Here is a 22,391-nt window from a genome sequence, read left to right on the forward strand (position 1 = left end):
TGTCCTGACCACTAACTGATGATCATTCTCTTGAGTCTCTCTCTATATGTATGCATATTTGACCATGTCATCGTACGTGGCTCCTCATGACTGAATTAGCCATTTATTTACTAAACTTGTCTTTATTTTACGGTTTCAAACTTTTTTTGATGTCGATGTTCTTCAAAATAGAAACATAATTCTTTATAAGATAATGTAAATTAAATAAATCCACTAGGAAATATTTAGATAGAACAAATGATGATCAGTACTGATGAATACGTGAGGACAAGGCTACCACCACCACAAACCAAAAAACGCGTTTTCTTCATTCTTCTCTCTCCCCCGCACATCAACGTATCCATTGATGCATTTGACTTACCACGTTACTCCAATTTTATATGTATATCTCCAGTTATTGTTGGACTCATTCTTTTACTTCCTACATTTTTCTTCAATATAAAAAGTGTTGAAAGGGATTAGGATAAACCTAGCATTTTCTATGTATATAAGAATAAGACTTGACTTTGCAGTTTCCATTTCCTATCTTCAAAGTCATATCTTACCAAACTCACATCTCTAGCTATTATATCCACTATATTTTCTTACAAATTGTGTGTATATATATTTTACACACAAATAGTGCATGTGATAAAGAAATCGAGATGGGAAGCCAAGGCATGAGTTCATCGAGTCCCTTCGTCGTGAATAGATCGCAAGTGGTTATAGTGAAACCCTCAAAGGCAACACCTGAAGTCTCTCTTTCTCTCTCGACATTTGACAACGATCCTTACCTCGAAACCCTCGCCAAAACCGTTTATGTCTATGCTCCACCATCCCCCAAAGAAAATGTCCACGATCCAGCTTCCCTTTTTCAGCAAGCTCTCTCTGATGCTCTTGTCTATTACTACCCACTCGCCGGGAAACTTCACCGTGGATCCGACGACCATAGACTAGAGTTAAGGTGCAGTCCCGTGGAAGGAGTCCCCTTCGTTAGGGCGTCAGCAGACTGCACTCTCTCTTCACTCAACTATTTGGAGGACATGGACGCAGACTTATACCAACTCGTACCTTCTAACGTAGCTGAGCCGACTGGTGGTTATAACCCTCTGGCTTTGCAGATCACTCTGTTTGCATGCGGAGGGATCACTCTTGCAACGGCTCTCTCTCATTCCTTGTGTGATGGTTTCGGTGCGTCTCAGTTTTTCAAAGCCTTAACTGAGCTCGCAGCAGGAAATACACAACCTAGCATCATCCCCGTTTGGGACAGACACTGTCTCACCTCTAACAACTTCAGCATAAACGGTATATAACTAATTATATCCAACTATAATAATTAGAGGCATTAATAATCATCTTTAGTTTCGGATCAATATCAGTTGACATAAATATTTATGATGTGATAGATTTTTAATTAACAGTTGTACATATATATATATATATAAGTACTAGGGCAAGTGGAGGATGGACAAGCTCCCAAGCTGGTTGACTTCGGGGAGGCTTGCTCTTCTGTGGCAACTTCTCCCTACACACCAACCAACGACATGGTATGTGAGATACTCAACGTGACACCCGAAGATATTAGTCAACTCAAGGAGAAGGTTGCGGGGGAAGTCACGACTCTAGAGATTCTTGCAGCCCACGTTTGGAGATCAAGGTGCAGGGCCTTGAAACTGAGTCCCGATGGAACATCTCTATTCGGAATGGCCGTGGGTATACGCCGCATTGTGGATCCACCGTTACCGGAAGGCTATTACGGTAACGCATTCGTCAAGGCCAACGTAGCCATGAAGGCTGGCGAGCTGAACAACTCACCGTTGTCCCATGTAGTGACTCTCATCAAAGAGGCTAAAAGAGCGGCACTAGAGAAGAGGTACGTGTTGGAGCAGCTAAGAGAGATAGAGAGAACGTTGAAGATGAATGTAGCGTGTGAAGGAGGGAACGGAGCGTTCATGCTGCTTACTGATTGGAGACAACTTGGATTACTAGACGAAGTTGATTTTGGGTATGGAGGATCGTTGAACATAATACCGTTGGTGCCTAAATATTTGCCGGATATTTGTATTTTCTTGCCGAGGAAGCACGGTGGTGTTAGGGTTCTGGTCACATTGCCCAAAACTGCAATGAGCAACTTCAAGGAACACATGATTAATACCCTAAACCTTTAATATATGAAATGATATAAGTGGATAAGTCATAACTCATAAGTGTAACTCACAATATTTATTTGATTATGAAAAGGGACCTCATGCATTCTTGGTGTTTATTTGTTTTCCTGCTTTGTCAATCCTTTACATTTGCAAAACGTAATGAAATATATTTACTTACGAATGATTTATAGCCACTTCAGCAACAAATAATTTTAAATAGAATTTACGATGACAAAAATAAACAAATTCCTAATAACAGAGATAAATTAATTAAGGGATTTTGACTCAGGGCCTTTGGTTAAATCAAGAATTTTAATGGGCCTGTCTTAACTAACTAAAGCCCAATAGTTCTATTACGCGACCAATTCTAGGGTTTTAGTTTTTTTCTTTTCATTTGATATATATTGTCGAGTGAAGCTTGAAGGCGCAGCCGCGAAGCAATCAGAGCACCTGCAAACATGGTTCGTCTTCTCAATTTCTTGCTTTTACTCTGAATTTATGTTAAATCTGTGCGTATCTCTCTTCTGCTCTGTTATATCTTGACATGGATGTTCGATTATTGGCGTGTTGTTAGTTTCCTAGGACAATGGCGACTATAGTTTCCTCGTTTCTTGCCGTAGACAGTACGTTCTGTTTTGTTTGGGGGTTAGATTGCAGAAATTTAGGTTACTGTAATGTTCAGACTGCGATGTTCTGTTGTATTTTGACAATTGAGCTTTTGGGAAAGGTCCTTTATATCAAATGTGATAACTTTGTATTCGTTGATTTTGATATTTTATGTGTTAATGTGATTGTGCAGGCAAGAGGATTGAAGAAGCATCTAAAGAGGCTCAATGCCCCTAAGCATTGGATGCTTGACAAACTTGGTGGCGCCTTCGTAAGTTTTTTTTTTTTGTTTCAACCTTTTGTGTTTCCAGACCATTCCTTACATTTCTATGTATTGTTGTTTGATGTGTTGTTAATGTTTTATTTATGCTGTTTATTATACAGGCTCCCAAGCCATCGTCTGGACCTCACAAGTCGAGGGAGTGTCTTCCTCTTGTCCTGATCATCAGGAACAGGTTGAAGTATGCTTTGACTTACCGTGAAGTTATCTCTATCCTGATGCAAAGGCATATCCAAGTTGATGGCAAAGTTAGGACTGACAAGACTTACCCTGCTGGCTTCATGGGTACGTTTCTTTTTTTTTTGGTTATACCCTCCCTTTTGTTGCATGTATTGATCAATGGCCTAAGTTGCATTTTGATTTTGAATAGATGTTGTATCCATCCCCAAGACCAATGAGAACTTCCGTCTTCTGTATGACACCAAGGGACGTTTCCGTCTTCACTCCATCAAGGATGAGGAAGCAAAGGTTTGCTGCATGTTCTTTTCAAATCTCTGACTATATGGGTAGTGATTGGAATTTAGAAGTATTATAATGTCTGGTTGTTTGTTATCTGCGCAGTTCAAGCTCTGCAAGGTTAGGTCTATCCAGTTTGGTCAGAAGGGAATTCCTTACCTGAACACTTATGATGGTCGCACAATCCGTTACCCTGACCCGCTCATCAAACCTAACGACACCATCAAGCTGGACCTTGAGGCGAACAAGATTGTGGAGTTCATCAAGTTTGATGTTGGTAATGTTGTGATGGTGACAGGAGGCAGAAACAGAGGGCGTGTTGGTGTGATTAAGAACAGAGAGAAGCATAAGGGAAGCTTTGAGACGATACACATTCAAGACTCTACAGGACATGAGTTTGCCACTAGGTTGGGCAATGTGTTCACCCTCGGCAAGGGAACAAAGCCATGGGTGTCTCTACCAAAGGGCAAAGGTATTAAGCTGACCATCATTGAGGAAGCTAGGAAGAGACTTGCTTCTCAACAAGCTGCTTAAACTTCATCAAGACTCATTTCGTTCTACTTTGTCCTAGACTCGCTGCTTGTCTCAGTTTTGAGCATATCTCTTTTCTTATGTTGTTTGACTTTGGAAAAAACCCATCAAAAAAATAGCTGAGTAGAGCGTTTTGTAATGTTTGTATGGTGGATTTTTTTTTTGGTTATTTACAATTTAAATCAGATGACAATTGCTTAGTCCACTCCTTTGCTTTGCCGTATTAGTTGTTGAGAGATAAGAATTAGATATATCTGTTTTGGCATTCAGTAATTGGAAGTTCTCTAGGGCTCTTGAAAGTGATGTGATTAGTCTACAAGTTCTAGATGTTTGTAGCCTATATGCCAATAAGAGTTACGTTTCTAGCTTATATCATCATGATCCTGCACAAGTAGTTTCAATTAGGTACATGTAAGAACCAGAGTAAGATTCTTGTAACTCTTAACCATGAAATACATGTTGTACACATTAATTATTGAGTGCAGAGAATTCAAGATACAAAAAAAAAAAATCTATATTTCCCACTTTCACAAACTTTGTTGCTCTGCCCTTGCAACATAAAAGGCCTAACGAACTCTTGCAATCCTTCCCATCACACTTCCGTTTTTCTTAAGCTCTTCCCGAAGGTTTGTCCAAAAATAAAGACCTGCCAAGCAAGCGCACCTGTCATGGCAAAGGTCAGATAACTCCCTTCCTTATTCTTTCTTTTACATCTGTGGTCAGTTGGAAAGACCAAACAAAAACCTCTGCAAGTTTTAAGTCTTATTCCTTTCTTTGTCAACGAGGGTTGATGATATCATTAGATATGATCAGATCAACAAGACTTGATGGGAGGATCATCGGGAGATGATATGATCAGATCAACTAGAGTTGATTCGAGGATCATCGAGAGATGATATAGGAGATCAGCGGTTGATGGGAGCATTATCAAGAGATGAACAATGGTTGATTGGAGCATTATCAAGAGATGATAACAAGATCAATGAGAGTTGATAAGAGCATTATCAATAGATGATAACAAAATCAACGAGAGTTGATAAGAGCATTATCAATAGATGATAACAAGATCAACGAGAGTTGATAGGAGCATTATCAATAGATGATAACAAGATCAACGATGGTTGATTGGAGCATTATCAAGAGATGATAACAATATCAACGATGGTTGATAGGATTATTATCAAGATATGATAACAAGATCAACAATGGTTGATAGGAGCATTAATTATCAACAGATGATAACAAGATCAATGATGGTTGATAGGAGCATTATCAAGAGATGATAACAAAATCAATGAGGGTTGATTGGAAGATCATCAAGAGATGATATGATCAGATCAACTAGAGTTGATTGGAGCATCATCGAGAGATGATATATGAGATCAAGGATAGTTGAATCATCAGATGTGTTTTTGTCCCTGCGCGGCTGCGCCTCTATTGACTATATCAATAGGTAATACCTACAAGACAAAATATGAAACAGAATGAGTCAGAAGACTGTCATCCAGATTTTACATGATATCTAAGCAGAAGATTCAGAAACACCAGGCATAGACAAGAATGTACCTCGATGGACAGGCCTGAAAACTCAACATTAATCCATCCCAAATATGCGCTAAGGATCAACGTCACTCCCGGATAAGAAGAACAAGACAAGCCAAACCATAACAAGAAGATCATCGGTTAGATAGGAGATTTAAAAGATAGTCATATAAAGAAAAGGAACAAAACTTACATGAAAATAAAACAGATATCTACAAGATCATTCCTTATTTCATTAGAAGATATACACAGACTTCTGCTTCTTGATCAACAAGAAGGAATCTATACAAGAATACCAAAAAAACAGAATACAGAGTTCGAAGAAGACTTCATACGGACCAAATACAAACCAATAATCGAATTCTACGAAATATGTAAGCAAAAGACCCAAAAGATTTATACACATTAATAACAAGATATATATGTATATATATATATATATATGCATGCGTAGATAACAAACAACATACCTCAATGGATTGATCAATCGCAAAATCGACGCAATAAAAGATCAACAACTAGGGTTGATCATTAAAGATCAACGACGATTGATCAGATGTTAATAAATCGAGCAAAACCCTAAAGAGATGATAAAAAGATTAGAAACATAATCAAAGAAAGCAATAAGAATCATCATCGTGCAAGAGAAAAAATGATACAAGGCGATGAATAATCAGCGATCACTTTTTCATATATATAGAGGGGGTTACAAAACCCAAACCGAGCCGGTTTAGGAATTCAGATAGATCCTACGGTTGGTAATTATTTTATGTAACGCAATCGACGGTGGAGATGAATCACCGATAATAAAAGACGGTTAATTAATAAAGTCGGTTTATATGTTCGCGCGTGATCATCTATCCAAGATTCACCAATGTTAAAGAGCCACGTGTCCAATTTCTTATAAATTATCCAGATGATTCTCGATATATATATGATATATATATATAAGTTTAACCATCTTGGGCTAGTTTTTTCATCTTTGCTCAACTAATACTTTGCTTTACTGTATTAGTTGTTGAGAGAGAAGACTTAGATAATATTTGTTTCGGCATTTAATAAATGGAAGAAGAACACAAAGGGCTCCTGAAAGTGATGTTATTTGAGCCGCCTTAAACAAAAAAAAAGTCAAGCATTTGGGTGTTTTGTATACACACGCTTCACACTGAGTCACATGTATATCTTTCTTATAATTGCTATGCTTTTTCCTGGAAACTTCCTCTTCTATACAAATCATTACTTTAAGTTAAGGAAGAAGTAGAAGAAAGAAGAGTAGTATCCCATACCATATACCTAACCATTGATGGGTTCTTTCGACCGCCAAAGAGTTGTCCCAAAATTCAAATCAGCAACTCCATCACCGCTCCCTCTCTCACCCTCTCCTTTCTTCACTCTGCCTAATGGTGTTTCTCCCGCAGACCTTCTCGACTCTCCTATTCTCTTCACTTCCTCTAACGTAATCTATCTTCTTCTCTCCTTATCATATCTATCAGTTCAAACAATGAGTTTTTTTCATCATCACCAATTTTAACTTCAAGAACCGTTTTGTTCTGTTCTTGGAATTTTGTTAGAACTCTTATTCTTAAAGACTGTGTTCTGTCCTACTCCTTACAACTACTATCTTTTCTTTTGATCCTGAAATCACAGATTTTGCCATCACCAACGACAGGCACATTTCCGGCGCAATCTCTGCACTGGAAGAACAACGGTTTTGTCATTGACCAGAATGATATTAAATATGAAGATGGGAAGGAGCACTTAGATTTTTCCTTCACTAACAAGAACACAACTCCTCCCTTGTCCCTACCATCTGTAAGACCCATTTTTGAACTTTTGTTAGCTTCTGGTTGATCTTTAAGACAATATCTAGTTCCAAGTTTCCAACTATCTCATTTTCAGATGGTAACTCAACCTTTACCGCAACTGGATGTATCCAAGTCTGAGTCTCTGTCAAGTAACAAAACCTCTGATGATGGCTACAATTGGCGTAAATACGGACAGAAGCAAGTCAAAGGAAGTGAAAACCCGAGGAGTTACTTCAAATGCACGTACCCTAACTGTATCACAAAAAAGAAAGTGGAGACGTCTCTTGTGAAGGGTCAGATCATTGAGATTGTCTATAAAGGAAGCCACAATCATCCCAAGCCTCAGTCTACTAAGAGATCAGCTTCCACCGCTGTAGCAGCAGCACATCAGAGTAGCAGTCATGACACTGGTGAGGATGAAGCAGACGCCAAGAGATGGTAAAGCAGAGTCATAGTTAAGTAACTGAAATCAAAACTAGGAAAACAATGAGATGTGACTGGATTTGGTGTGAATGCAGGAAAAGAGAAGAGAATGTGAAGGAGCCAAGAGTGGTGGTCCAGACAACAAGTGATATTGACATTCTTGAAGATGGCTACAGATGGAGAAAGTATGGTCAGAAAGTCGTCAAAGGGAATCCCAATCCAAGGTGTGTTTCTTTTTGTCTTCTCAATTCTGAATGAAAGGGAGGCTTGAGCTTGAGCTATTAGTTAATGATGTGATGGTCTCATGGGCAGGAGCTATTACAAGTGCACATTTACAGGATGCTGTGTAAGGAAACACGTTGAGAGAGCATTTCAAGATCCCAAGTCAGTGATCACAACTTACGAGGGAAAACACAACCACCAAATCCCTACCCCAAAAAGAAGTCACACCTCTTCATACTAAATTATTTTTGTAAGCTCCTCTTTATTTCCGGTTTACTTATATATACCATAGTATGCGCTTTTGAGAACTGGCAACAAAAGACAACAAATACAACTGTAGTGTATCTTGAAATTACTAATTTAGTAGAGACTTGTTTGTTCTCTTGTGAAATTAAAATAGAGCATGTGAGTTTTTTTGGCATTTCAGCATTCGTATTGTAATCTTCAGTCATACTAAACATCAAATACATTTAAAATTTTATCTTAAATTTAAATAACAATAGTACTATATCATTAACTATCTAATTATGAAAAAACATATAAGGAAGTGAAGAAACCTGTAACTGTAAGTCAGTATGATGTGATAAACACACAAAGGCATACAAAGAGAGTATTTTTTTATGTTTCTTTAAAAAGAAAGAAAGAGACGCAAAAGCACATGTGATAGTAGCCGACAGTTTTAAGTAAAGCCAGCCAGCAAAATACGTGAAAGCCATCATTCACTTTTAGATCTCTCTGACTTCGTCTGCGAAGTAGATCTGCTGCTGCAATGGCCTCTCCTCTTCTTCCGACTTCGACTACTCCTGATAATAATCTTCCCGGAGGCGATCCACAGTTGCTGAGCTCTCTACGCGTCCTCTTGTCTCGCGTTCTAGCTTCTGTCCGCCATGCTTCTGCCGACGCCAGGCCATGGGCAGAGCTCGTTGACCGGTCAGCGTTTTCTAGGCCACCATCGCTCTCGGAGGCAGCGTCGCGAGTTAGGAAGAACTTTTCATACTTCCGAGCCAATTACATAACCTTAGTGGCCATCTTACTCGCCGCGTCTCTCCTCTCGCACCCTTTTGCTCTCTTCCTCCTCGCTTCCCTTGCCGCTTCTTGGCTGTTCCTCTACTTTTTCCGTCCGTCTGATCAGCCATTGGTCATCGGTGGACGCACGTTCTCCGATCTTGAGACGCTAGGGATGCTCTGCCTCTGCACTGTGGTGGTAATGTTCATGACCAGTGTTGGATCTCTCTTGATGTCGACTCTAGCCGTTGGGATCATGGCCGTGGCCATCCACGGAGCGTTTCGTGCTCCCGAAGATCTGTTTCTTGAAGAACAAGAAGCCATTGGATCTGGCCTTTTCGCATTTTTCAATAGCAATGCCTCTAACGCAGCTGCTGCTGCCATAGCCACCTCTGCAATGTCGCGCGTTCGAGTTTGATATCATCACGAAAGAGACCACATTCCTACACCACACTTCCAAAGTGTGATAATTATTCATATACATTTGCTTCATATTGTATACAGTTGAGTTGTTGTAACTTGTAACCATTCTTTTGTCACTCTTGCTTTGTTTGTTGCTGGAATTTTGAAACACTATTCACCATTGAAACTTGAGTCTGTAAAGAAGAATTTTACCATCTCTTTCTTTTCTATTTCCTTTTTTTTGACAACAGAATAAAAAGATACGAAAATTTGGTTCAAGCCCAAAACCATGAATCGAAGAATAAGAATAAATTACAGGGTGCTCTCATGTTCAAGAGCTCTCTCTATTGTATTGACTTGTCTCCTCAGCAACCTTTGTCCAAACATTGGCGATCTTCTCTGCATATCCAACCTGCGCATCCAAATACCAACAACTCTGTTCTCACACCTTTTTACAGATTTCAAAAATATCTCTCAGATTTCTCTGCATTATCTAGCATTGCAAGAGAGCAGATTTCACCAATTTTCAAGCATTCACTTAAAAATCTTAAATCATTTTCCTTCTGTCGCATCCATCTCATGAAAGAAATTCCTCAAATCATACCATCCCCTATCATTCACCCACTTTTATCTTCCATTCTTGTGATCTAATACATAGTGAGGTTGATTTCAGAGCTAAATGATCTTGCTAATCACTCTCTCGCTAATTCTATGAAGAGACAGAGGCTAACTCCACTAATAAGAACGTACCTGACTAACAACAAACCCTTTCATCATATTCAAGAAGTCTGCACGCCTTTCCCTGTCCAGCCTTTCAACCTCGCACCAGTTATTTTCCTGTCACACAATATACATAGTTACATAAGACCTCAACTCAACATAAGATTTTTTTTGTGTATGGGCATTACTGAATGAATACCTTGATCTGCTCGTACTCCCTGATGGCAACATTTTTGGAGTCCTTAGTCACCTTGATGGTTTCTTTTAACTCTTCTATCTTCTTAATCCTTGATTTGTCACCGCCAAAGACCTTCGCTGATGCAGCTTCTAGCTTCTCTGCTCTTCCCTCCAGTGACGAAATTTCAGACAGAAGCGTCTGCACTGTCAGTAAAGCACTAGATCTATCTGCAAAAGCTCCCTGGACTGCCATCATTAGGCCAAGGTAGTCGTGGAGTGTATCCTGACATAATTATTCAGAGCTCTTAGTAAAATCAAATCCCAGCTCGAATGAAAGTTGAATAGATTCTTCATATATCTAATACTATCTAGTTTACCAAATGCTTGACCGTCTGGGAATTCAGCTCTCTGTAAAACCTGCTAGCTTTCACAGCTGAAGTGGCTAAATTCTTCATATCATTGGCACGAACTCTTTGAGAATTGAAGACAGCTTCTTCGTTCTCAAACTTTGTCAGCTTAATGAATGCTAATCCCAATTCCCCCATAGTCTCCCCCATATCTTGCTGTGCCTTCACGAGGGATTCAGCCTACAAAAAAAAAACAAACACAATCAAAAACACTGATCCCTCGTGAAGTAACAAGTATCAAAATCTCTCTACCTGCTGTGAAGCATTAATGATCTGTTGCTCAAGATCATACATTTTCTCCTTCTTCTCCAAAAACTCTTTATCTTCTTCAACAACAGCTGGTTTTACCCCACCCCAGTCATTAGATACAGACTGTCTAAGTTCTTTAAACAATCTCAAAAAATCTCTACCTCCTCCTCTAGCCGGCTGAACAACCTCAACAGAAGAAGAAGAAGCATCACCAAACAACTGTCTCGGTAGCTTCACAGCACCATCCAACATCCTAGAAGCCACATCAGTACTCGTAGCCAACGGTAACTTCCCTTGCGCCTGAAGAAAAACCTTCAACTCATCACTCTTCCTAATCACAGGATGTGAACCAAGCCTACGCAAGTACTTCTCCAATGCAACTCTTCTCTGCTCAACAAACTCTTGCTTTTGCATCACTTGGCTTTCAACCACACTCTTATCTGGCCTCGGTGGGATACAAAACCCTCTATACGACTCAGCTAATCTATCAGCCAATGTAACAACATCTCTAAACCTTCTCCTCACGCTAAACTCTGACCCGTTGTATTCAGATAGATTCGTTCTAGTCGTAATCTGGTAAGTAACGTAAGTGTTTCCTCCGGGAATCATCGAATTTGTTGACTCTTGCTCTTTCTGAGGACTGGAAACAGTGATCTTGATGTAATCGGAGGTCAAAGAAGACGGAGATCTAGATAACGAATCTGAGGATTGACTATGACGGCTGCTACCTCCTCCATCATCTGAGCCGTTGATCTCGGAATTGTCATCGAAAGGGCTGAAGATAACATCGGCGTAAGACGGAGGCTCGAGGTACGAAGAAGAGCTGCTGTCTCTGTTGCTGCCGCCGTTTGGTTTAGAACGAGATTGCGGCGCGAAAAGCGGATCGGAATTAGCCGGAGTTACGACGATAGATGGGTGACGCGAGTCGGAGAGAGTTGACATGGCGCTGCGGTAATTAGAATTAGATTGATCACTTCTCGTGAAAGGATCAGATTCTTCGCGGAGGAAGAGACTCTTCATCTTCTCCTTGGACTCTTGGTCATTCTCTGAGCCCATCATCTCTGATAAATCTAATGGATTGATTTAGCTAATTTTAGTAAGAAATTCACAGAAAATTAGGTTTTTGTTTTCGATTCGAGATATATCGGAGATTACGAGGATACAATGGTCGTGAACTGCAATAAATGATCGGAGTGGCTAAGACACGGCGGTGTGGGATCAGGATTCAGGAGCGTGACTGTGTTTGTAGCGTCAAGTCTCGTCAATGGCTAATTGGGGAAGATGAGATGACAAAAAGTGTATTTTTCCGGGTCACGTTTAAAAGTGTTTAGCTGGGTTTTTAACCCGACCCGGCCCAATATGAACTTAGTAAACGTGATATACATATCTCTGCACCCTAACGGCCTGACTAGGTTTAATCACTTGGTTCTTCTTGCACAACTGTACCGAACCGAGTCTCCTGATTGTTAAAAGTCAACTATGTAAGCTCTCCGATGATCGATTCTGGTCAAAGTACCAAGCTTTTACCTTTATGCTCTTACTTGTTCTTAGGGTTTAAGAATGTAGTAGTCTAATTGAGTTTCCAATGGCGAGAGGCTTAAAGCTATGTAGCAGACGTCACTGCAGATGTCTCATGTTTGATCCTAAAAGGTCACTGCTTTCAATCTTTCTCTTCTGTGTTTTGTTTTAACACACTGATGACATAGTTGGGCTCAGAGAAGATCAAATTAATATGATGTCACAGCAACAGATTTGGTTTTGCACAAAATTGTAGAATTGATAACGTTTTAGGCTGCCTAATGTCTATATTAGGCATATGTTAACTTTAATCAGAAGTTATGTAACTGGGAAATAGTCAAGGTTCTGGTTTAAGGAGAGGATCCAACACCTTAAAAAAGAGATTTGGTGTCCGAGGATGAGAAAAAACCAAAAGAGAAGGTACTAAAGTAGGCTGGTAGAGGTTCACCTACATCTTCTGGAACTAGAATCATAGTATTTAAAAGCAGAAACTGTTTGTTTTGTTGTTTAGTGGTTACACCAAATCGTGTTTGCTGGTTAGACTAAACGCTCTCTGTCTCCTGCCTATAAAAGATATCAACTTTAGCTTTCTCTAAAGAGTAAGTGAGCGCAATGGAGCAACTACTGTCCTACTTTGTGTTGTTGGTTGTTTTTGTAGCTTCACTTGTCAATGCAGAAGTTCACTTTCATGAATTCGTTGTGTGTTTACTACTTCCCTTCTTTTTTTGTTCTCTCCATTGTTACTCACATTGATTGATATGCTCAAACTTAGTTTTCTTTTGTTTTGTGTTTGGTTAGATTCAAGAGACGCCGGTGAAGAGGCTGTGCAGAGTTCATAACTCAATTACGGTGAACGGACAGTTTCCAGGGCCAACCTTGGAGGTACGAAACGGTGATTCCCTTGTCATCACTGCCATAAACAAAGCTCGGTACAACATCAGCCTCCACTGGTAAACTCACTCTCCCCTGCAACAAATCATTTTCAATGTTTGATGGTCTGCTAATGAGAGCATGTGCAGGCATGGGATACGGCAGATGAGGAATCCATGGGCGGATGGACCAGAATACATAACCCAATGCCCAATCCAACCAGGAGGGAGTTACACCTACAGGTTCACTATTGAAGATCAAGAAGGTACTTTGTGGTGGCATGCACACAGCAGATGGCTGCGAGCCACTGTGTATGGCGCTCTCATCATCCGCCCTCCGCTCTCTTCTCCTCATTACCCTTTTCCAGTTATTCCCAAGAGAGAGATAACACTCCTCTTAGGTGAGTGGTGGGACAGAAACCCCATGGATGTACTCAACTTAGCCCAATTCACGGGAGCAGCACCAAACATCTCAGACGCCTACACCATCAACGGTCAGCCTGGTGATCTGTACAGATGTTCCAGCCAAGGTACACATTTACTTTATGCTTCCCAGCCCTCAAAACGCTGTTACATCTAAGTTAGTTAATATTATATGTTGGCACGATGCAGAAACTTTGAGGTTTCTGGTGGGGTCAGGAGAGATTGTCCTCCTCAGGGTCATCAACTCTGCCTTGAACCAAGAACTCTTCTTTGGTGTCGCGAATCACAAGCTGACCGTGGTTGCTGCGGATGCCTCCTACACCAAACCTTTTTCAACCAATGTCATAATGTTAGGACCAGGTCAGACAACTGATGTTCTTCTAACTGCAGACCAACCGCCAGCACACTACTACATGGCAGCACACGCCTACAACAGTGCCAATGCTGCCTTTGACAACACCACAACCACCGCAATCCTAAAATACAAAGATGCCTCCTGTGTTACTCTTCAAGGTAAATCACTGGCACGGGCAATACCTGCACAGCTTCCAGGTTTCAACGATACAGCAACAGCAGCAGCCTTCACAGCGCAGATGAAGAGTCCTTCAAAAGTACAAGTTCCCTTGGAGATTGATGAGAACTTGTTTTTCACAGTAGGTTTGGGACTATTCAACTGCACAACCCCCAACACACAAAGGTGTCAAGGCCCTAACGGAACACGCTTCACCGCGAGCATCAACAACGTCTCTTTCGTTTTCCCCAAACAAAACTCCATAATGCAAGCTTATTACCAAGGCACTCCAGCCGGTGTTTTCACCACAGACTTCCCTCCTACGCCTCCTGTCACATTTGACTATACAGGAAACGTGAGCAGAGGGCTATGGCAGCCTACCCGTGGAACAAAGGCCTACAAACTAAAGTTCAATTCAAAAGTACAGATTATATTGCAAGACACAAGCATCGTGACCACTGAGAATCACCCAATGCATCTCCACGGCTATGAGTTCTACGTAGTTGGAACAGGTGTTGGTAACTTCAACCCAAACACAGACACAGCCTCCTTCAACCTCATCGACCCACCACGAAGAAACACAATCGGAACACCTCCAGGTGGATGGGTAGCTATCAGATTCGTTGCCAATAATCCAGGAGCTTGGCTGATGCACTGTCACATCGACTCACATATATTCTGGGGTTTGGCCATGGTCTTCTTAGTAGAGAACGGAGAAGGCCATTTACAGTCTGTTCAGTCTCCACCATTGGACTTACCCCAATGTTAAAGACTCTATCTAGTATCTAACTATCTATCTTGTAGATTCTCCTTATTTTGTTTCTCAGAGTATACCATTCATTTCTCAATTACAAAACATATACAGTATCACAGATAGTTTACGCAAGTTATCCCAAAGATTTCTCAATTTTGCATAAAAATATAAAAAAAGAGATAAATGCACCAGCTGGGAATCGAACCCGGGTCTGTACCGTGGCAGGGTACTATTCTACCACTAGACCACTGGTGCTTGTATGCTACTAAAGAAAGAAACATTTATAACAACGGAGATTATGTAAATGCTTACAGTTTCTTTTAGTTAAATCTCACACTCACCAGTTTTTTCAAGTAGAGAACTTTGTTAGCTTCGCCGCCATGGCCTCCGCGCTCGAGTGCTGGTCAACCCGTAATGCCGGCAACTGCCCCGACGATGATTTCGTAGACCAAGTCCTAATGTGCTCCGACGACAGGTCCGAGTCACTCACAGCTGCTCCTCCTTCCGATCAGACCACCTCCGCTATGCAAAAGCGGTTTCAGAGACTCGGCCGCAACGTCTCCGAAGCGATCGCGTCGCTCAAGAACTCTCTCAACCTCGATTCAGCGCGAGACAACCAGAATGCATCCGCCGGAGGAGGAGGAGGAGGAGGCCGGAAGCTCGTGTGGGCTAATGTCGTGAGAAACGTTGCTAAAATGTACCCTGGAAGCCAGTTGCCTGATAAGCTCGTCTCTAATCTCAGGAAACATTACGATTCTTTGCCTCTCAGGTATCACCACATAAGCAATGTTGCGTCTTTTTTACTCCTTTGACTATTTCGATTTCCAAAGCTTTGTTTTTTATTTTTCTCGGTTTCTTAAATTTAGTAATATTATTGTTTTGTGGAAGATACATAGCTTAGATCTAGGTATGTTGTTGTATTGTGGAGTAATGTGGATTGATTATGGTTTTGTTTTTAACAGTTATAGTCAGACGGGTTTCGATATGAAAGATGTATTTGTACACGTAAAGCTGATAGAGCAAACTTCTGGAGATGATAATCCTGTGTTTGTGATTCAAGAGGTGTGTGATGAGGGAGGTGATGGTCATGGTTCTGTGTTCAAGCTCACATACGCTTGTAGTTCTTCGCTTCCATGGTCAACTATTTCAGGGTCTCTTGATAGTGCTTCGATTTGTTATAAGAAAGTACAAATCTTTGAGAAGAAAGGGTTGACTCTTGGGGTTGTTCTTCTTCTGGTTGAGTCTGGACAAGAAAAACTGTTCAAAATTAAGGTAGAGAATGCTCTTAAATCTGCGGTAAGGAAGCCTAAGTCAACTTCTGTGAAGCTCCCTTTTGGACTTTGCGGCTGTCAAGAACAGAACGCGGGTGTAGGAGAATTTGGGGATGTTGATGTTGAGTCCATTGATCAATGCTATAGACATGAGTTGGAAAATATGAATACTAGGATCCAGCTTCAAATGCCACCTCCAAGCTCTTCGTTTTCTGTATCAGTGGATGAATGGCAGACCGTCCAATCAGGGGGTGATGATATCGGGAAATGGCTATTGAATTCAGATGATCTTGAGTTTAGTGGTCAGTTAGGACCAAATTCATTCAAAGGAGTTTACAGAGGAATAAAGGTGGCCATTGAGAAACTAAAAGGCTGCGATAAGGGGAATTCATATGAGTTTGAGATCCGAAAAGATTTCTTGGAGCTCATGACCTGTGGACACAAGAGCATTCTGCAGTTTTATGGTGTCTGCATCGATGAAAATCATGGATTATGCGTTGTAACAAAACTGATGCAAGGTGGATCACTCCGTGAACTGGTGGTGAAGAAAAAGAAGCTTCAGACCAAGGTGATATTTCAAATTGCTGTTGACATAGCAGAAGGGATGCAGTTCATTTGTGATCATGGTGTTGCATATAAAGACCTTAACACACAGAGAATACTATTAGATAAGCAGGGTAATGCCTGTCTGGGTGATTTGGGAATAGTCACTGCATGCAAGAGTGTCAATGAGGCTATGGAGTACGAAACAGATGGCTATAGATGGCTTGCACCCGAGGTCTGTATTTCTTTGAAGCTTTTGTTGCATAATTATAGTTCAGTGATTTGCTTCAGGAACTATGCTTTTCTTTACCTCATCATATTTGATGATGCAGTAAATATAGCCTGGTAATTAGATGGCTTCTAGCTACTCATATGCTTCATCATTCTATCACTCATTGTCCTTGTGCATATTATGCATAAGTAAATTCTATTGGAAAAGCAGTTGTTGACTGCAGTTTGTGAAATGGTTGAAATCAGATAATTGCGGGAGACCCGGAGAAGACAAGAGAGAGTTGGATGAGCAATGCGTATAGCTTTGGGATGGTGCTTTGGGAGATGGTGACAGGGGAGGAGGCGTATGGATCTTGTTCGCCAGTGCAGGCAGCTGTTGGGATTGCAGCGTGCGGGCTAAGACCAGAGATCCCAAAGGAGTGCCCTCAAGTTCTCAGATATCTTATGACCAAATGCTGGAACACTTGCCCCTCTACACGCCTTAACTTCTCACAGATCCACTGCATCTTGCTCCGTGCCATCTCACGGTAATCACTCTCCTCTACGTAGCAATTGGAAGAAGAGTGCCTTTCTTTTTTGAGAAGAAATCTTTAGCAAACCAATAGTTGGGTAACAGCGTAGCTTCACATCAGTATTATATTAAAGTAGCAATGATGATGATTAAGCTGAGACGAGGAAGAAGTGGTTGGTGTATATTTTTGGTTAGATCAGACCGGAAGGTAGAGACTAGAGAGTAACAGATAGGATTGTTTGTACGCCCACTTTTGGCTTTACACTCAAGAATTACATTGTAAATGGGCTCCATTCCTTCCCAAAAATGTATACCTTGACCAAAATGAGTGAACTTTTTACAGGTAAGATTTCAAGTTAGAATAGAACTGTTCAAAATGGCATACAGTAACGATTGTGTACGGATTGGTTCCTTCAAACATTTTATTGTTGCTCATGAAAAGAAAAGAAAAAACCAAAGTCAAGGTTTACTGGGTCAATTTGTAGAGGGGAAGACTTGATCGTGCGTTGCAAATGGTGTTTATCTAAACTAAAGTTGTATTTTACATTTTTCCAACTTGTAAAATATTTCCATGGTTTAAAATTTTTTTATATATACAAGAAAAGGGAGAAACGTCATAATTGTTTTGTTGCTCAAAATAACAACAAATCAAAAGAAACAAAAGAAAATGAAGAAGGTGGGATATAAAAAGGAGCAGCCATTGATTTGTCTTCTTTTCTTGACGACGACTTGAACTGCTCCAACAAAAAAATCCAAAAGGATGAGTTCCGATCAACGGTGGAGACTACTCCGACCAACATTCTCCATCATCTTCCTCTTCTTTCTTCCTCACAATCTCACCTTTGGTCTCTGTTTCAGCACAGATGGTACATAACCTTTTGTTTCATCTTTCTTTCTTTCTGAGTCTATTCAACTATTGACTGGTATGGATCAACTCTGAGTCTTTTGCAGCAATGGCGCTAATGAAATTCAAAGAGAGAATAGAAAGAGACCCGTTTGGAGCTCTGATGAATTGGGGAGAGCTTTCTCATTGTTCTTGGTCCGGTGTTGTCTGTTCACATGATGGAAGAGTTGTCATCTTGTAAGTCATACTCCAAATCAATCCTTCATAAGAGATAAGTTCCTCTTCTAAATCTCACTTTTCTTCCAAATTTGATGTCTTAATAACGTAGAAATTTACGAGATCTCTCCCTACAAGGAACAATTGCACCAGAACTCGGAAACTTAACTCACTTGAAATCCCTGTAAGTAGAAACATCGTTTTCAACACTCCTCAAAACTACACAATAGATACGTATAGCATCTACAACTACCTTGTTCTTTGTTTGCAGTATTCTTAGAAACAATTCATTTTCCGGGATAGTACCTGAGGAGGTAACAGAATTGCAGGAGCTTGAGACCTTGGATTTGTGTGACAACAACTTTGGCCAACCATTTCTCTTCGGTCGCAGGCTTCTTCAGATACCTCCCCCTGGTGGCTTTGATGCAGTTCCCCCGTTACCTTCTCCTTCACCATCGCCTACGGAGGAAGAGGAAGTCCCCATAAATTTTCCTTCCTTCCTTCCCCCTCCTACTGCATCCCAAGCCCCTCCGCGGATGAAACGTGCAAACCCTCCTACTGAAATCCAAGCCAATACCCCAAACCCGCCTCCAGTATTCCCTCCACCAGCTCAGTCTCCACCCCCTCAGCTTTCAGGTGTGCCTCATGATGGCAACAATAAGAGATCTCATAAGACTTACATAATAGTTGGAGTGCTAGTAGGTGTAGTTGGCGTCATGGTTGTATTGGTGATCTTCTTTCTTCTCTGGAACCAAAAGGTAAAAATGATAAAGCCATGGGGGGCAACTGGGAGCAGTGGCCAGCTTCAAGATGTTGTGATTACAGGTATTCATCACTGTTCCCCTTTACTCTAATTCATTAACATAGCAGAGACTGGTGATACTGAGTTTAGTGTATCATTGACTTATGAAGATATTCCTAAGCTGAAGCTATCAGAACTAGAAGCTGCCTGTGAAGATTTCAGTAACATCATAGGCTCCACATCCTCAGACGCAACCATTTACAAAGGCACTCTCTCCACCGGTTCTGAAATCGCCGTTCTAGCAGTCGCATCTGGTTCCCTCCAAGACTGGTCAGTGGATCACGAAACACAGTTCCAAGAGAAGGTAACATCAGAAACCTCCTTCTACACTCTAGTTTTATTTCTACTCTTCTTTAAACACACATACAATCCAACAATGCAGATACAGAGGTTATCTCAAGTGAACCACAAGAACTTCCTCAATGTAATCGGATACTGCCATGAAGATGAACCCTTCAACAGAATGCTAGTTTTCGAATACGCTCCTAACGGATCCCTCTTCGAGCATCTGCACGGTGAGTAGTAAATGCAACTTCTTCAATAAACTCATCCCCATCTCCTTTTTCAACTAAATTTAATAATCTGATGCAGACCAAGACGCAGAGCAGTTGGATTGGCCAATGAGAATGAGAATCGTAATGGGAATTGCTTACTGTGTAGAACATATGCACAATCTAAACCCTAAACCCATCTCACACACCAACCTCAACTCCTCTTCAGTCAACTTGGCAACAGATTACGCAGCTAAAGTCTCAGACTTTACATTCCTCAGCACTACTTCAGTTGAACCCATGACCAACGTTGTTAGCTTCGCCACCCTTCTGCAGGAGATCATCACCGGAAAGATCCCGGATCCGGATTCTTTGCTCCACGACGAAACCAATCCTGTTGCAGACCCGACTTTGGAAAGCTTTCAGGAGGAGGAGGTGATGGAGAAGATGTGGGAAGTGGTTAGAGAGTGTTTGAATCAGAAGATGGAAATGAAAGAAGTGGTGGTTAAGCTGAGAGATATCACCGGAATAACTGCGGAAGCTGCGTTGCCGAGTCGATCTCCGGCGTGGTGGGCGGAACTGGAGATCATATCCACCGAAGTGTAGATATATATATCAATTGCACAGTAATGTAATGTATCATCTCTTGTCTCTCTTTCTCTCTGCAAATTGAAGTCTAAAGATTATTTTTTTCCTTTTTCTGGGTTTTGTTTGGATCAATATTTAGACAAAATTTGTGTTTTGAAACCTTAATCATGTAGTAGTAGTTCTTGTCTGCAGAATCTTGTTGTCACGGCCACGCCTTAAAAACGACAAGAAGTTGAGCTATATTTTATAAAAACAACAAATATTTATATCCCTGGACTCACTCTTTTCTGGCCCCGTTAATAATAGGCCCGGCCCATTATACAAACGACAAGTATTATTTTTTATTTTTTATTAAATGACAATATTTTTTTGGGAAAAATGTCATTAAAATTATGAACTTTCAAATTTTGGTCATTTAAATCATGAACTTTGTTGTAGGCCATTTAAAACATCAACTTTTGTTGTTTAATTTTTTTAAACATGAAGTTTCGTTGACCAAGCCAAAAAAGACATGACGTTAAATCTGATAATTGACCAACTAACAGATGTTATTGTGCCGTTAATCACTCCGTTACTGACAAAACGGTGTCGTTTTAATAGAAATTTTAATTCGAAAAATGTCATTTAAACCATAAACTTTTAAATATAGGCCATTTAAACCATGAACTTGTAAATCTATGTCATTAAAACCATGAAATTGTAAATTTATTTCATTTAAACCATGAAATTTCAAATTAATGTCATTTAAACTATAATACATGAAAAAGGCGATCAATCCTTCAAACTCTAGTGTAGTGTCTTAAAACAAGCTGATCAATCCTTCAAACTCTAGTGTAGTGTTCTAATAAATGAAAAAGTCTCAAGACAAAAAAAAAAAGCCCCAAATTACATGACAAAGATCGAAAAAGAAGGATGAATTGATGTTCTTTTTTATTTTTCTTATAATCGCATCATGTGGCAGAGTCGAAAAAAGAAGAGAGAAACTAAAGTAGGTTAAACGGTTTAGCTGGTTAGGCTTATATACTTCTGCGGTTTCTAATAAACCAATCGGTCCGATTACCAAACCAAAACCGAACCAAAATCTGATTATCCAAATCAATTGCGCCGAACGGTTAGGCTTTCTCTCTTTGGTTTGCTTCGATAACCAAAATTTTCAGGTTGTTCATGGTTTAAATGATATAAATTTGAAATTTCATTGTTTAAATGAAATAGATTTACAAGTTCATGGTTTAAATGGCCTATATTTAAAAGTTCATGATTTAAATGACATTTTTCAAATTTAAACTTCCATTAAAACGACGTCGTTTTGTCAATAACGGAGTGACTAACGGCATAGTAACGTCTGTTAGTTGGTCAATTATCGGATTTAACGTCATGTCTTTTTTGGCTTGGTCAACGAAACTTCATGTTTAAAAAAGCTAAATAACACAAGTTGATGTTTTAAATGGCCTACAACAAAGTTCATGATTTAAATGGCCAAAATTTGAAAGTTCATGATTTTAATGACATTTTTCCCATATTTTTTTAGGTAGGAGTGACACTTTTCTGGCCCCGTTATTAATAATAGACCTGTTTTATCTACTCCTAGTATATTGGCACAAGTGACAGAGAGAACTCGCATACAAGAAGCTGGGCACTTAGATGCAGGTTAATACAACTATGCGCAATAAATCTTATTTCAAATTTTGTTTAATATATTTAATATTTCAAATTTTGTAAAATTTGGTGCAACCGCACAATTTATTTCGAATTTTGTTTAATATGTTTAATATTTCGAATTTTGTAAAATATGTTTACTATTCCAAATTTTGTAAAATATGTTTAATATTTCAAATTTTGTAAAATTTTATTGTTTTCTATTTTAT

At 40.1% G+C, this 22,391-nt stretch overlaps 8 protein-coding genes, 1 long non-coding RNA gene and 1 other non-coding gene across 12 annotated transcripts; 7 read left to right on the forward strand and 3 right to left on the reverse strand.

The window, feature by feature from the left end:
• The first annotated feature begins 500 nt into the window (after window positions 1–500).
• On the forward strand, window positions 501–2,310 carry LOC104768911 (spermidine sinapoyl-CoA acyltransferase-like). Of its 2 annotated transcripts, none has more exons than XM_087505576.1 (2): window positions 501–1,284; window positions 1,426–2,310. In XM_087505576.1, exons 1-2 carry the CDS (start codon window positions 645–647, stop codon window positions 2,145–2,147), a joined length of 1,362 nt encoding a protein of 453 aa, XP_087361702.1. In that variant the 5' UTR covers window positions 501–644; the 3' UTR covers window positions 2,148–2,310. The 2 variants fall into 2 exon arrangements, with proteins under 2 accessions (XP_087361702.1, XP_010491308.1); XM_010493006.2 differs by having other exon boundaries at window positions 1,432–2,310.
• A 178-nt stretch (window positions 2,311–2,488) lies between these two features.
• LOC104768912 (small ribosomal subunit protein eS4x) lies at window positions 2,489–4,207 on the forward strand. The gene is made up of 5 exons (XM_010493007.3): window positions 2,489–2,590; window positions 2,929–3,006; window positions 3,120–3,300; window positions 3,386–3,483; window positions 3,577–4,207. Exons 1-5 carry the CDS (start codon window positions 2,588–2,590, stop codon window positions 4,003–4,005), a joined length of 789 nt encoding a protein of 262 aa, XP_010491309.2. The 5' UTR covers window positions 2,489–2,587; the 3' UTR covers window positions 4,006–4,207.
• Window positions 4,208–4,380: 173 nt separating this feature from the next.
• On the reverse strand, window positions 4,381–6,212 carry LOC104768913 (uncharacterized). The gene is made up of 2 exons (XR_764297.2): window positions 5,569–6,212; window positions 4,381–5,462 (listed from the first exon to the last, which is right to left on the reverse strand). It is a non-coding gene; the product is annotated as an uncharacterized LOC104768913 (long non-coding RNA).
• Window positions 6,213–6,589: 377 nt separating this feature from the next.
• Window positions 6,590–9,616, forward strand: LOC104768914 (putative WRKY transcription factor 26). The gene is made up of 5 exons (XM_010493008.3): window positions 6,590–7,000; window positions 7,192–7,356; window positions 7,444–7,787; window positions 7,868–7,996; window positions 8,085–9,616. Exons 1-5 carry the CDS (start codon window positions 6,848–6,850, stop codon window positions 8,233–8,235), a joined length of 942 nt encoding a protein of 313 aa, XP_010491310.1. The 5' UTR covers window positions 6,590–6,847; the 3' UTR covers window positions 8,236–9,616.
• LOC104768916 (PRA1 family protein B6) lies at window positions 8,764–9,616 on the forward strand. Its single transcript, XM_010493013.2, has one exon. It carries the CDS (start codon window positions 8,764–8,766, stop codon window positions 9,415–9,417), a length of 654 nt encoding a protein of 217 aa, XP_010491315.1. The 3' UTR covers window positions 9,418–9,616.
• Window positions 9,563–12,411, reverse strand: LOC104768915 (sorting nexin 2B). Its single transcript, XM_010493010.3, has 5 exons — window positions 10,958–12,411; window positions 10,676–10,885; window positions 10,321–10,581; window positions 10,152–10,238; window positions 9,563–9,813 (listed from the first exon to the last, which is right to left on the reverse strand). Exons 1-5 carry the CDS (start codon window positions 12,011–12,013, stop codon window positions 9,733–9,735), a joined length of 1,695 nt encoding a protein of 564 aa, XP_010491312.1. The 5' UTR covers window positions 12,014–12,411; the 3' UTR covers window positions 9,563–9,732.
• Window positions 12,412–13,040: 629 nt separating this feature from the next.
• Window positions 13,041–15,131, forward strand: LOC104768917 (laccase-13). The gene is made up of 4 exons (XM_010493014.3): window positions 13,041–13,171; window positions 13,271–13,422; window positions 13,492–13,871; window positions 13,954–15,131. The coding sequence occupies exons 1-4, from the start codon at window positions 13,085–13,087 to the stop codon at window positions 15,042–15,044; spliced, it is 1,710 nt and encodes a 569-aa protein (XP_010491316.1). The 5' UTR covers window positions 13,041–13,084; the 3' UTR covers window positions 15,045–15,131.
• Window positions 15,132–15,161: 30 nt separating this feature from the next.
• Window positions 15,162–17,969, forward strand: LOC104768918 (uncharacterized). The gene is made up of 3 exons (XM_087505575.1): window positions 15,162–15,798; window positions 15,992–17,078; window positions 17,321–17,969. The coding sequence occupies exons 1-3, from the start codon at window positions 15,410–15,412 to the stop codon at window positions 17,603–17,605; spliced, it is 1,761 nt and encodes a 586-aa protein (XP_087361701.1). The 5' UTR covers window positions 15,162–15,409; the 3' UTR covers window positions 17,606–17,969.
• Window positions 15,214–15,284, reverse strand: TRNAG-GCC (transfer RNA glycine (anticodon GCC)). Its single transcript has one exon. It is a non-coding gene; the product is annotated as a tRNA-Gly (tRNA).
• Window positions 17,970–18,203: 234 nt separating the features above from the next.
• LOC104768919 (protein MALE DISCOVERER 2) lies at window positions 18,204–20,717 on the forward strand. 2 transcript variants are annotated; one of them, XM_010493018.2, is made up of 7 exons: window positions 18,204–18,451; window positions 18,537–18,666; window positions 18,758–18,829; window positions 18,917–19,470; window positions 19,558–19,751; window positions 19,830–19,962; window positions 20,039–20,717. In XM_010493018.2, the coding sequence occupies exons 1-7, from the start codon at window positions 18,346–18,348 to the stop codon at window positions 20,542–20,544; spliced, it is 1,695 nt and encodes a 564-aa protein (XP_010491320.1). In that variant the 5' UTR covers window positions 18,204–18,345; the 3' UTR covers window positions 20,545–20,717. The 2 variants fall into 2 exon arrangements, with proteins under 2 accessions (XP_010491320.1, XP_010491319.1); XM_010493017.2 differs by having other exon boundaries at window positions 18,311–18,451; window positions 19,558–19,962.
• The last annotated feature ends 1,674 nt before the right edge of the window (window positions 20,718–22,391 follow it).

This window comes from Camelina sativa, chromosome 20, assembly GCF_030686135.1.
Source record: "Camelina sativa cultivar CO46 ecotype springtype chromosome 20, ASM3068613v1".
NCBI lineage: Eukaryota > Viridiplantae > Streptophyta > Magnoliopsida > Brassicales > Brassicaceae > Camelina > Camelina sativa.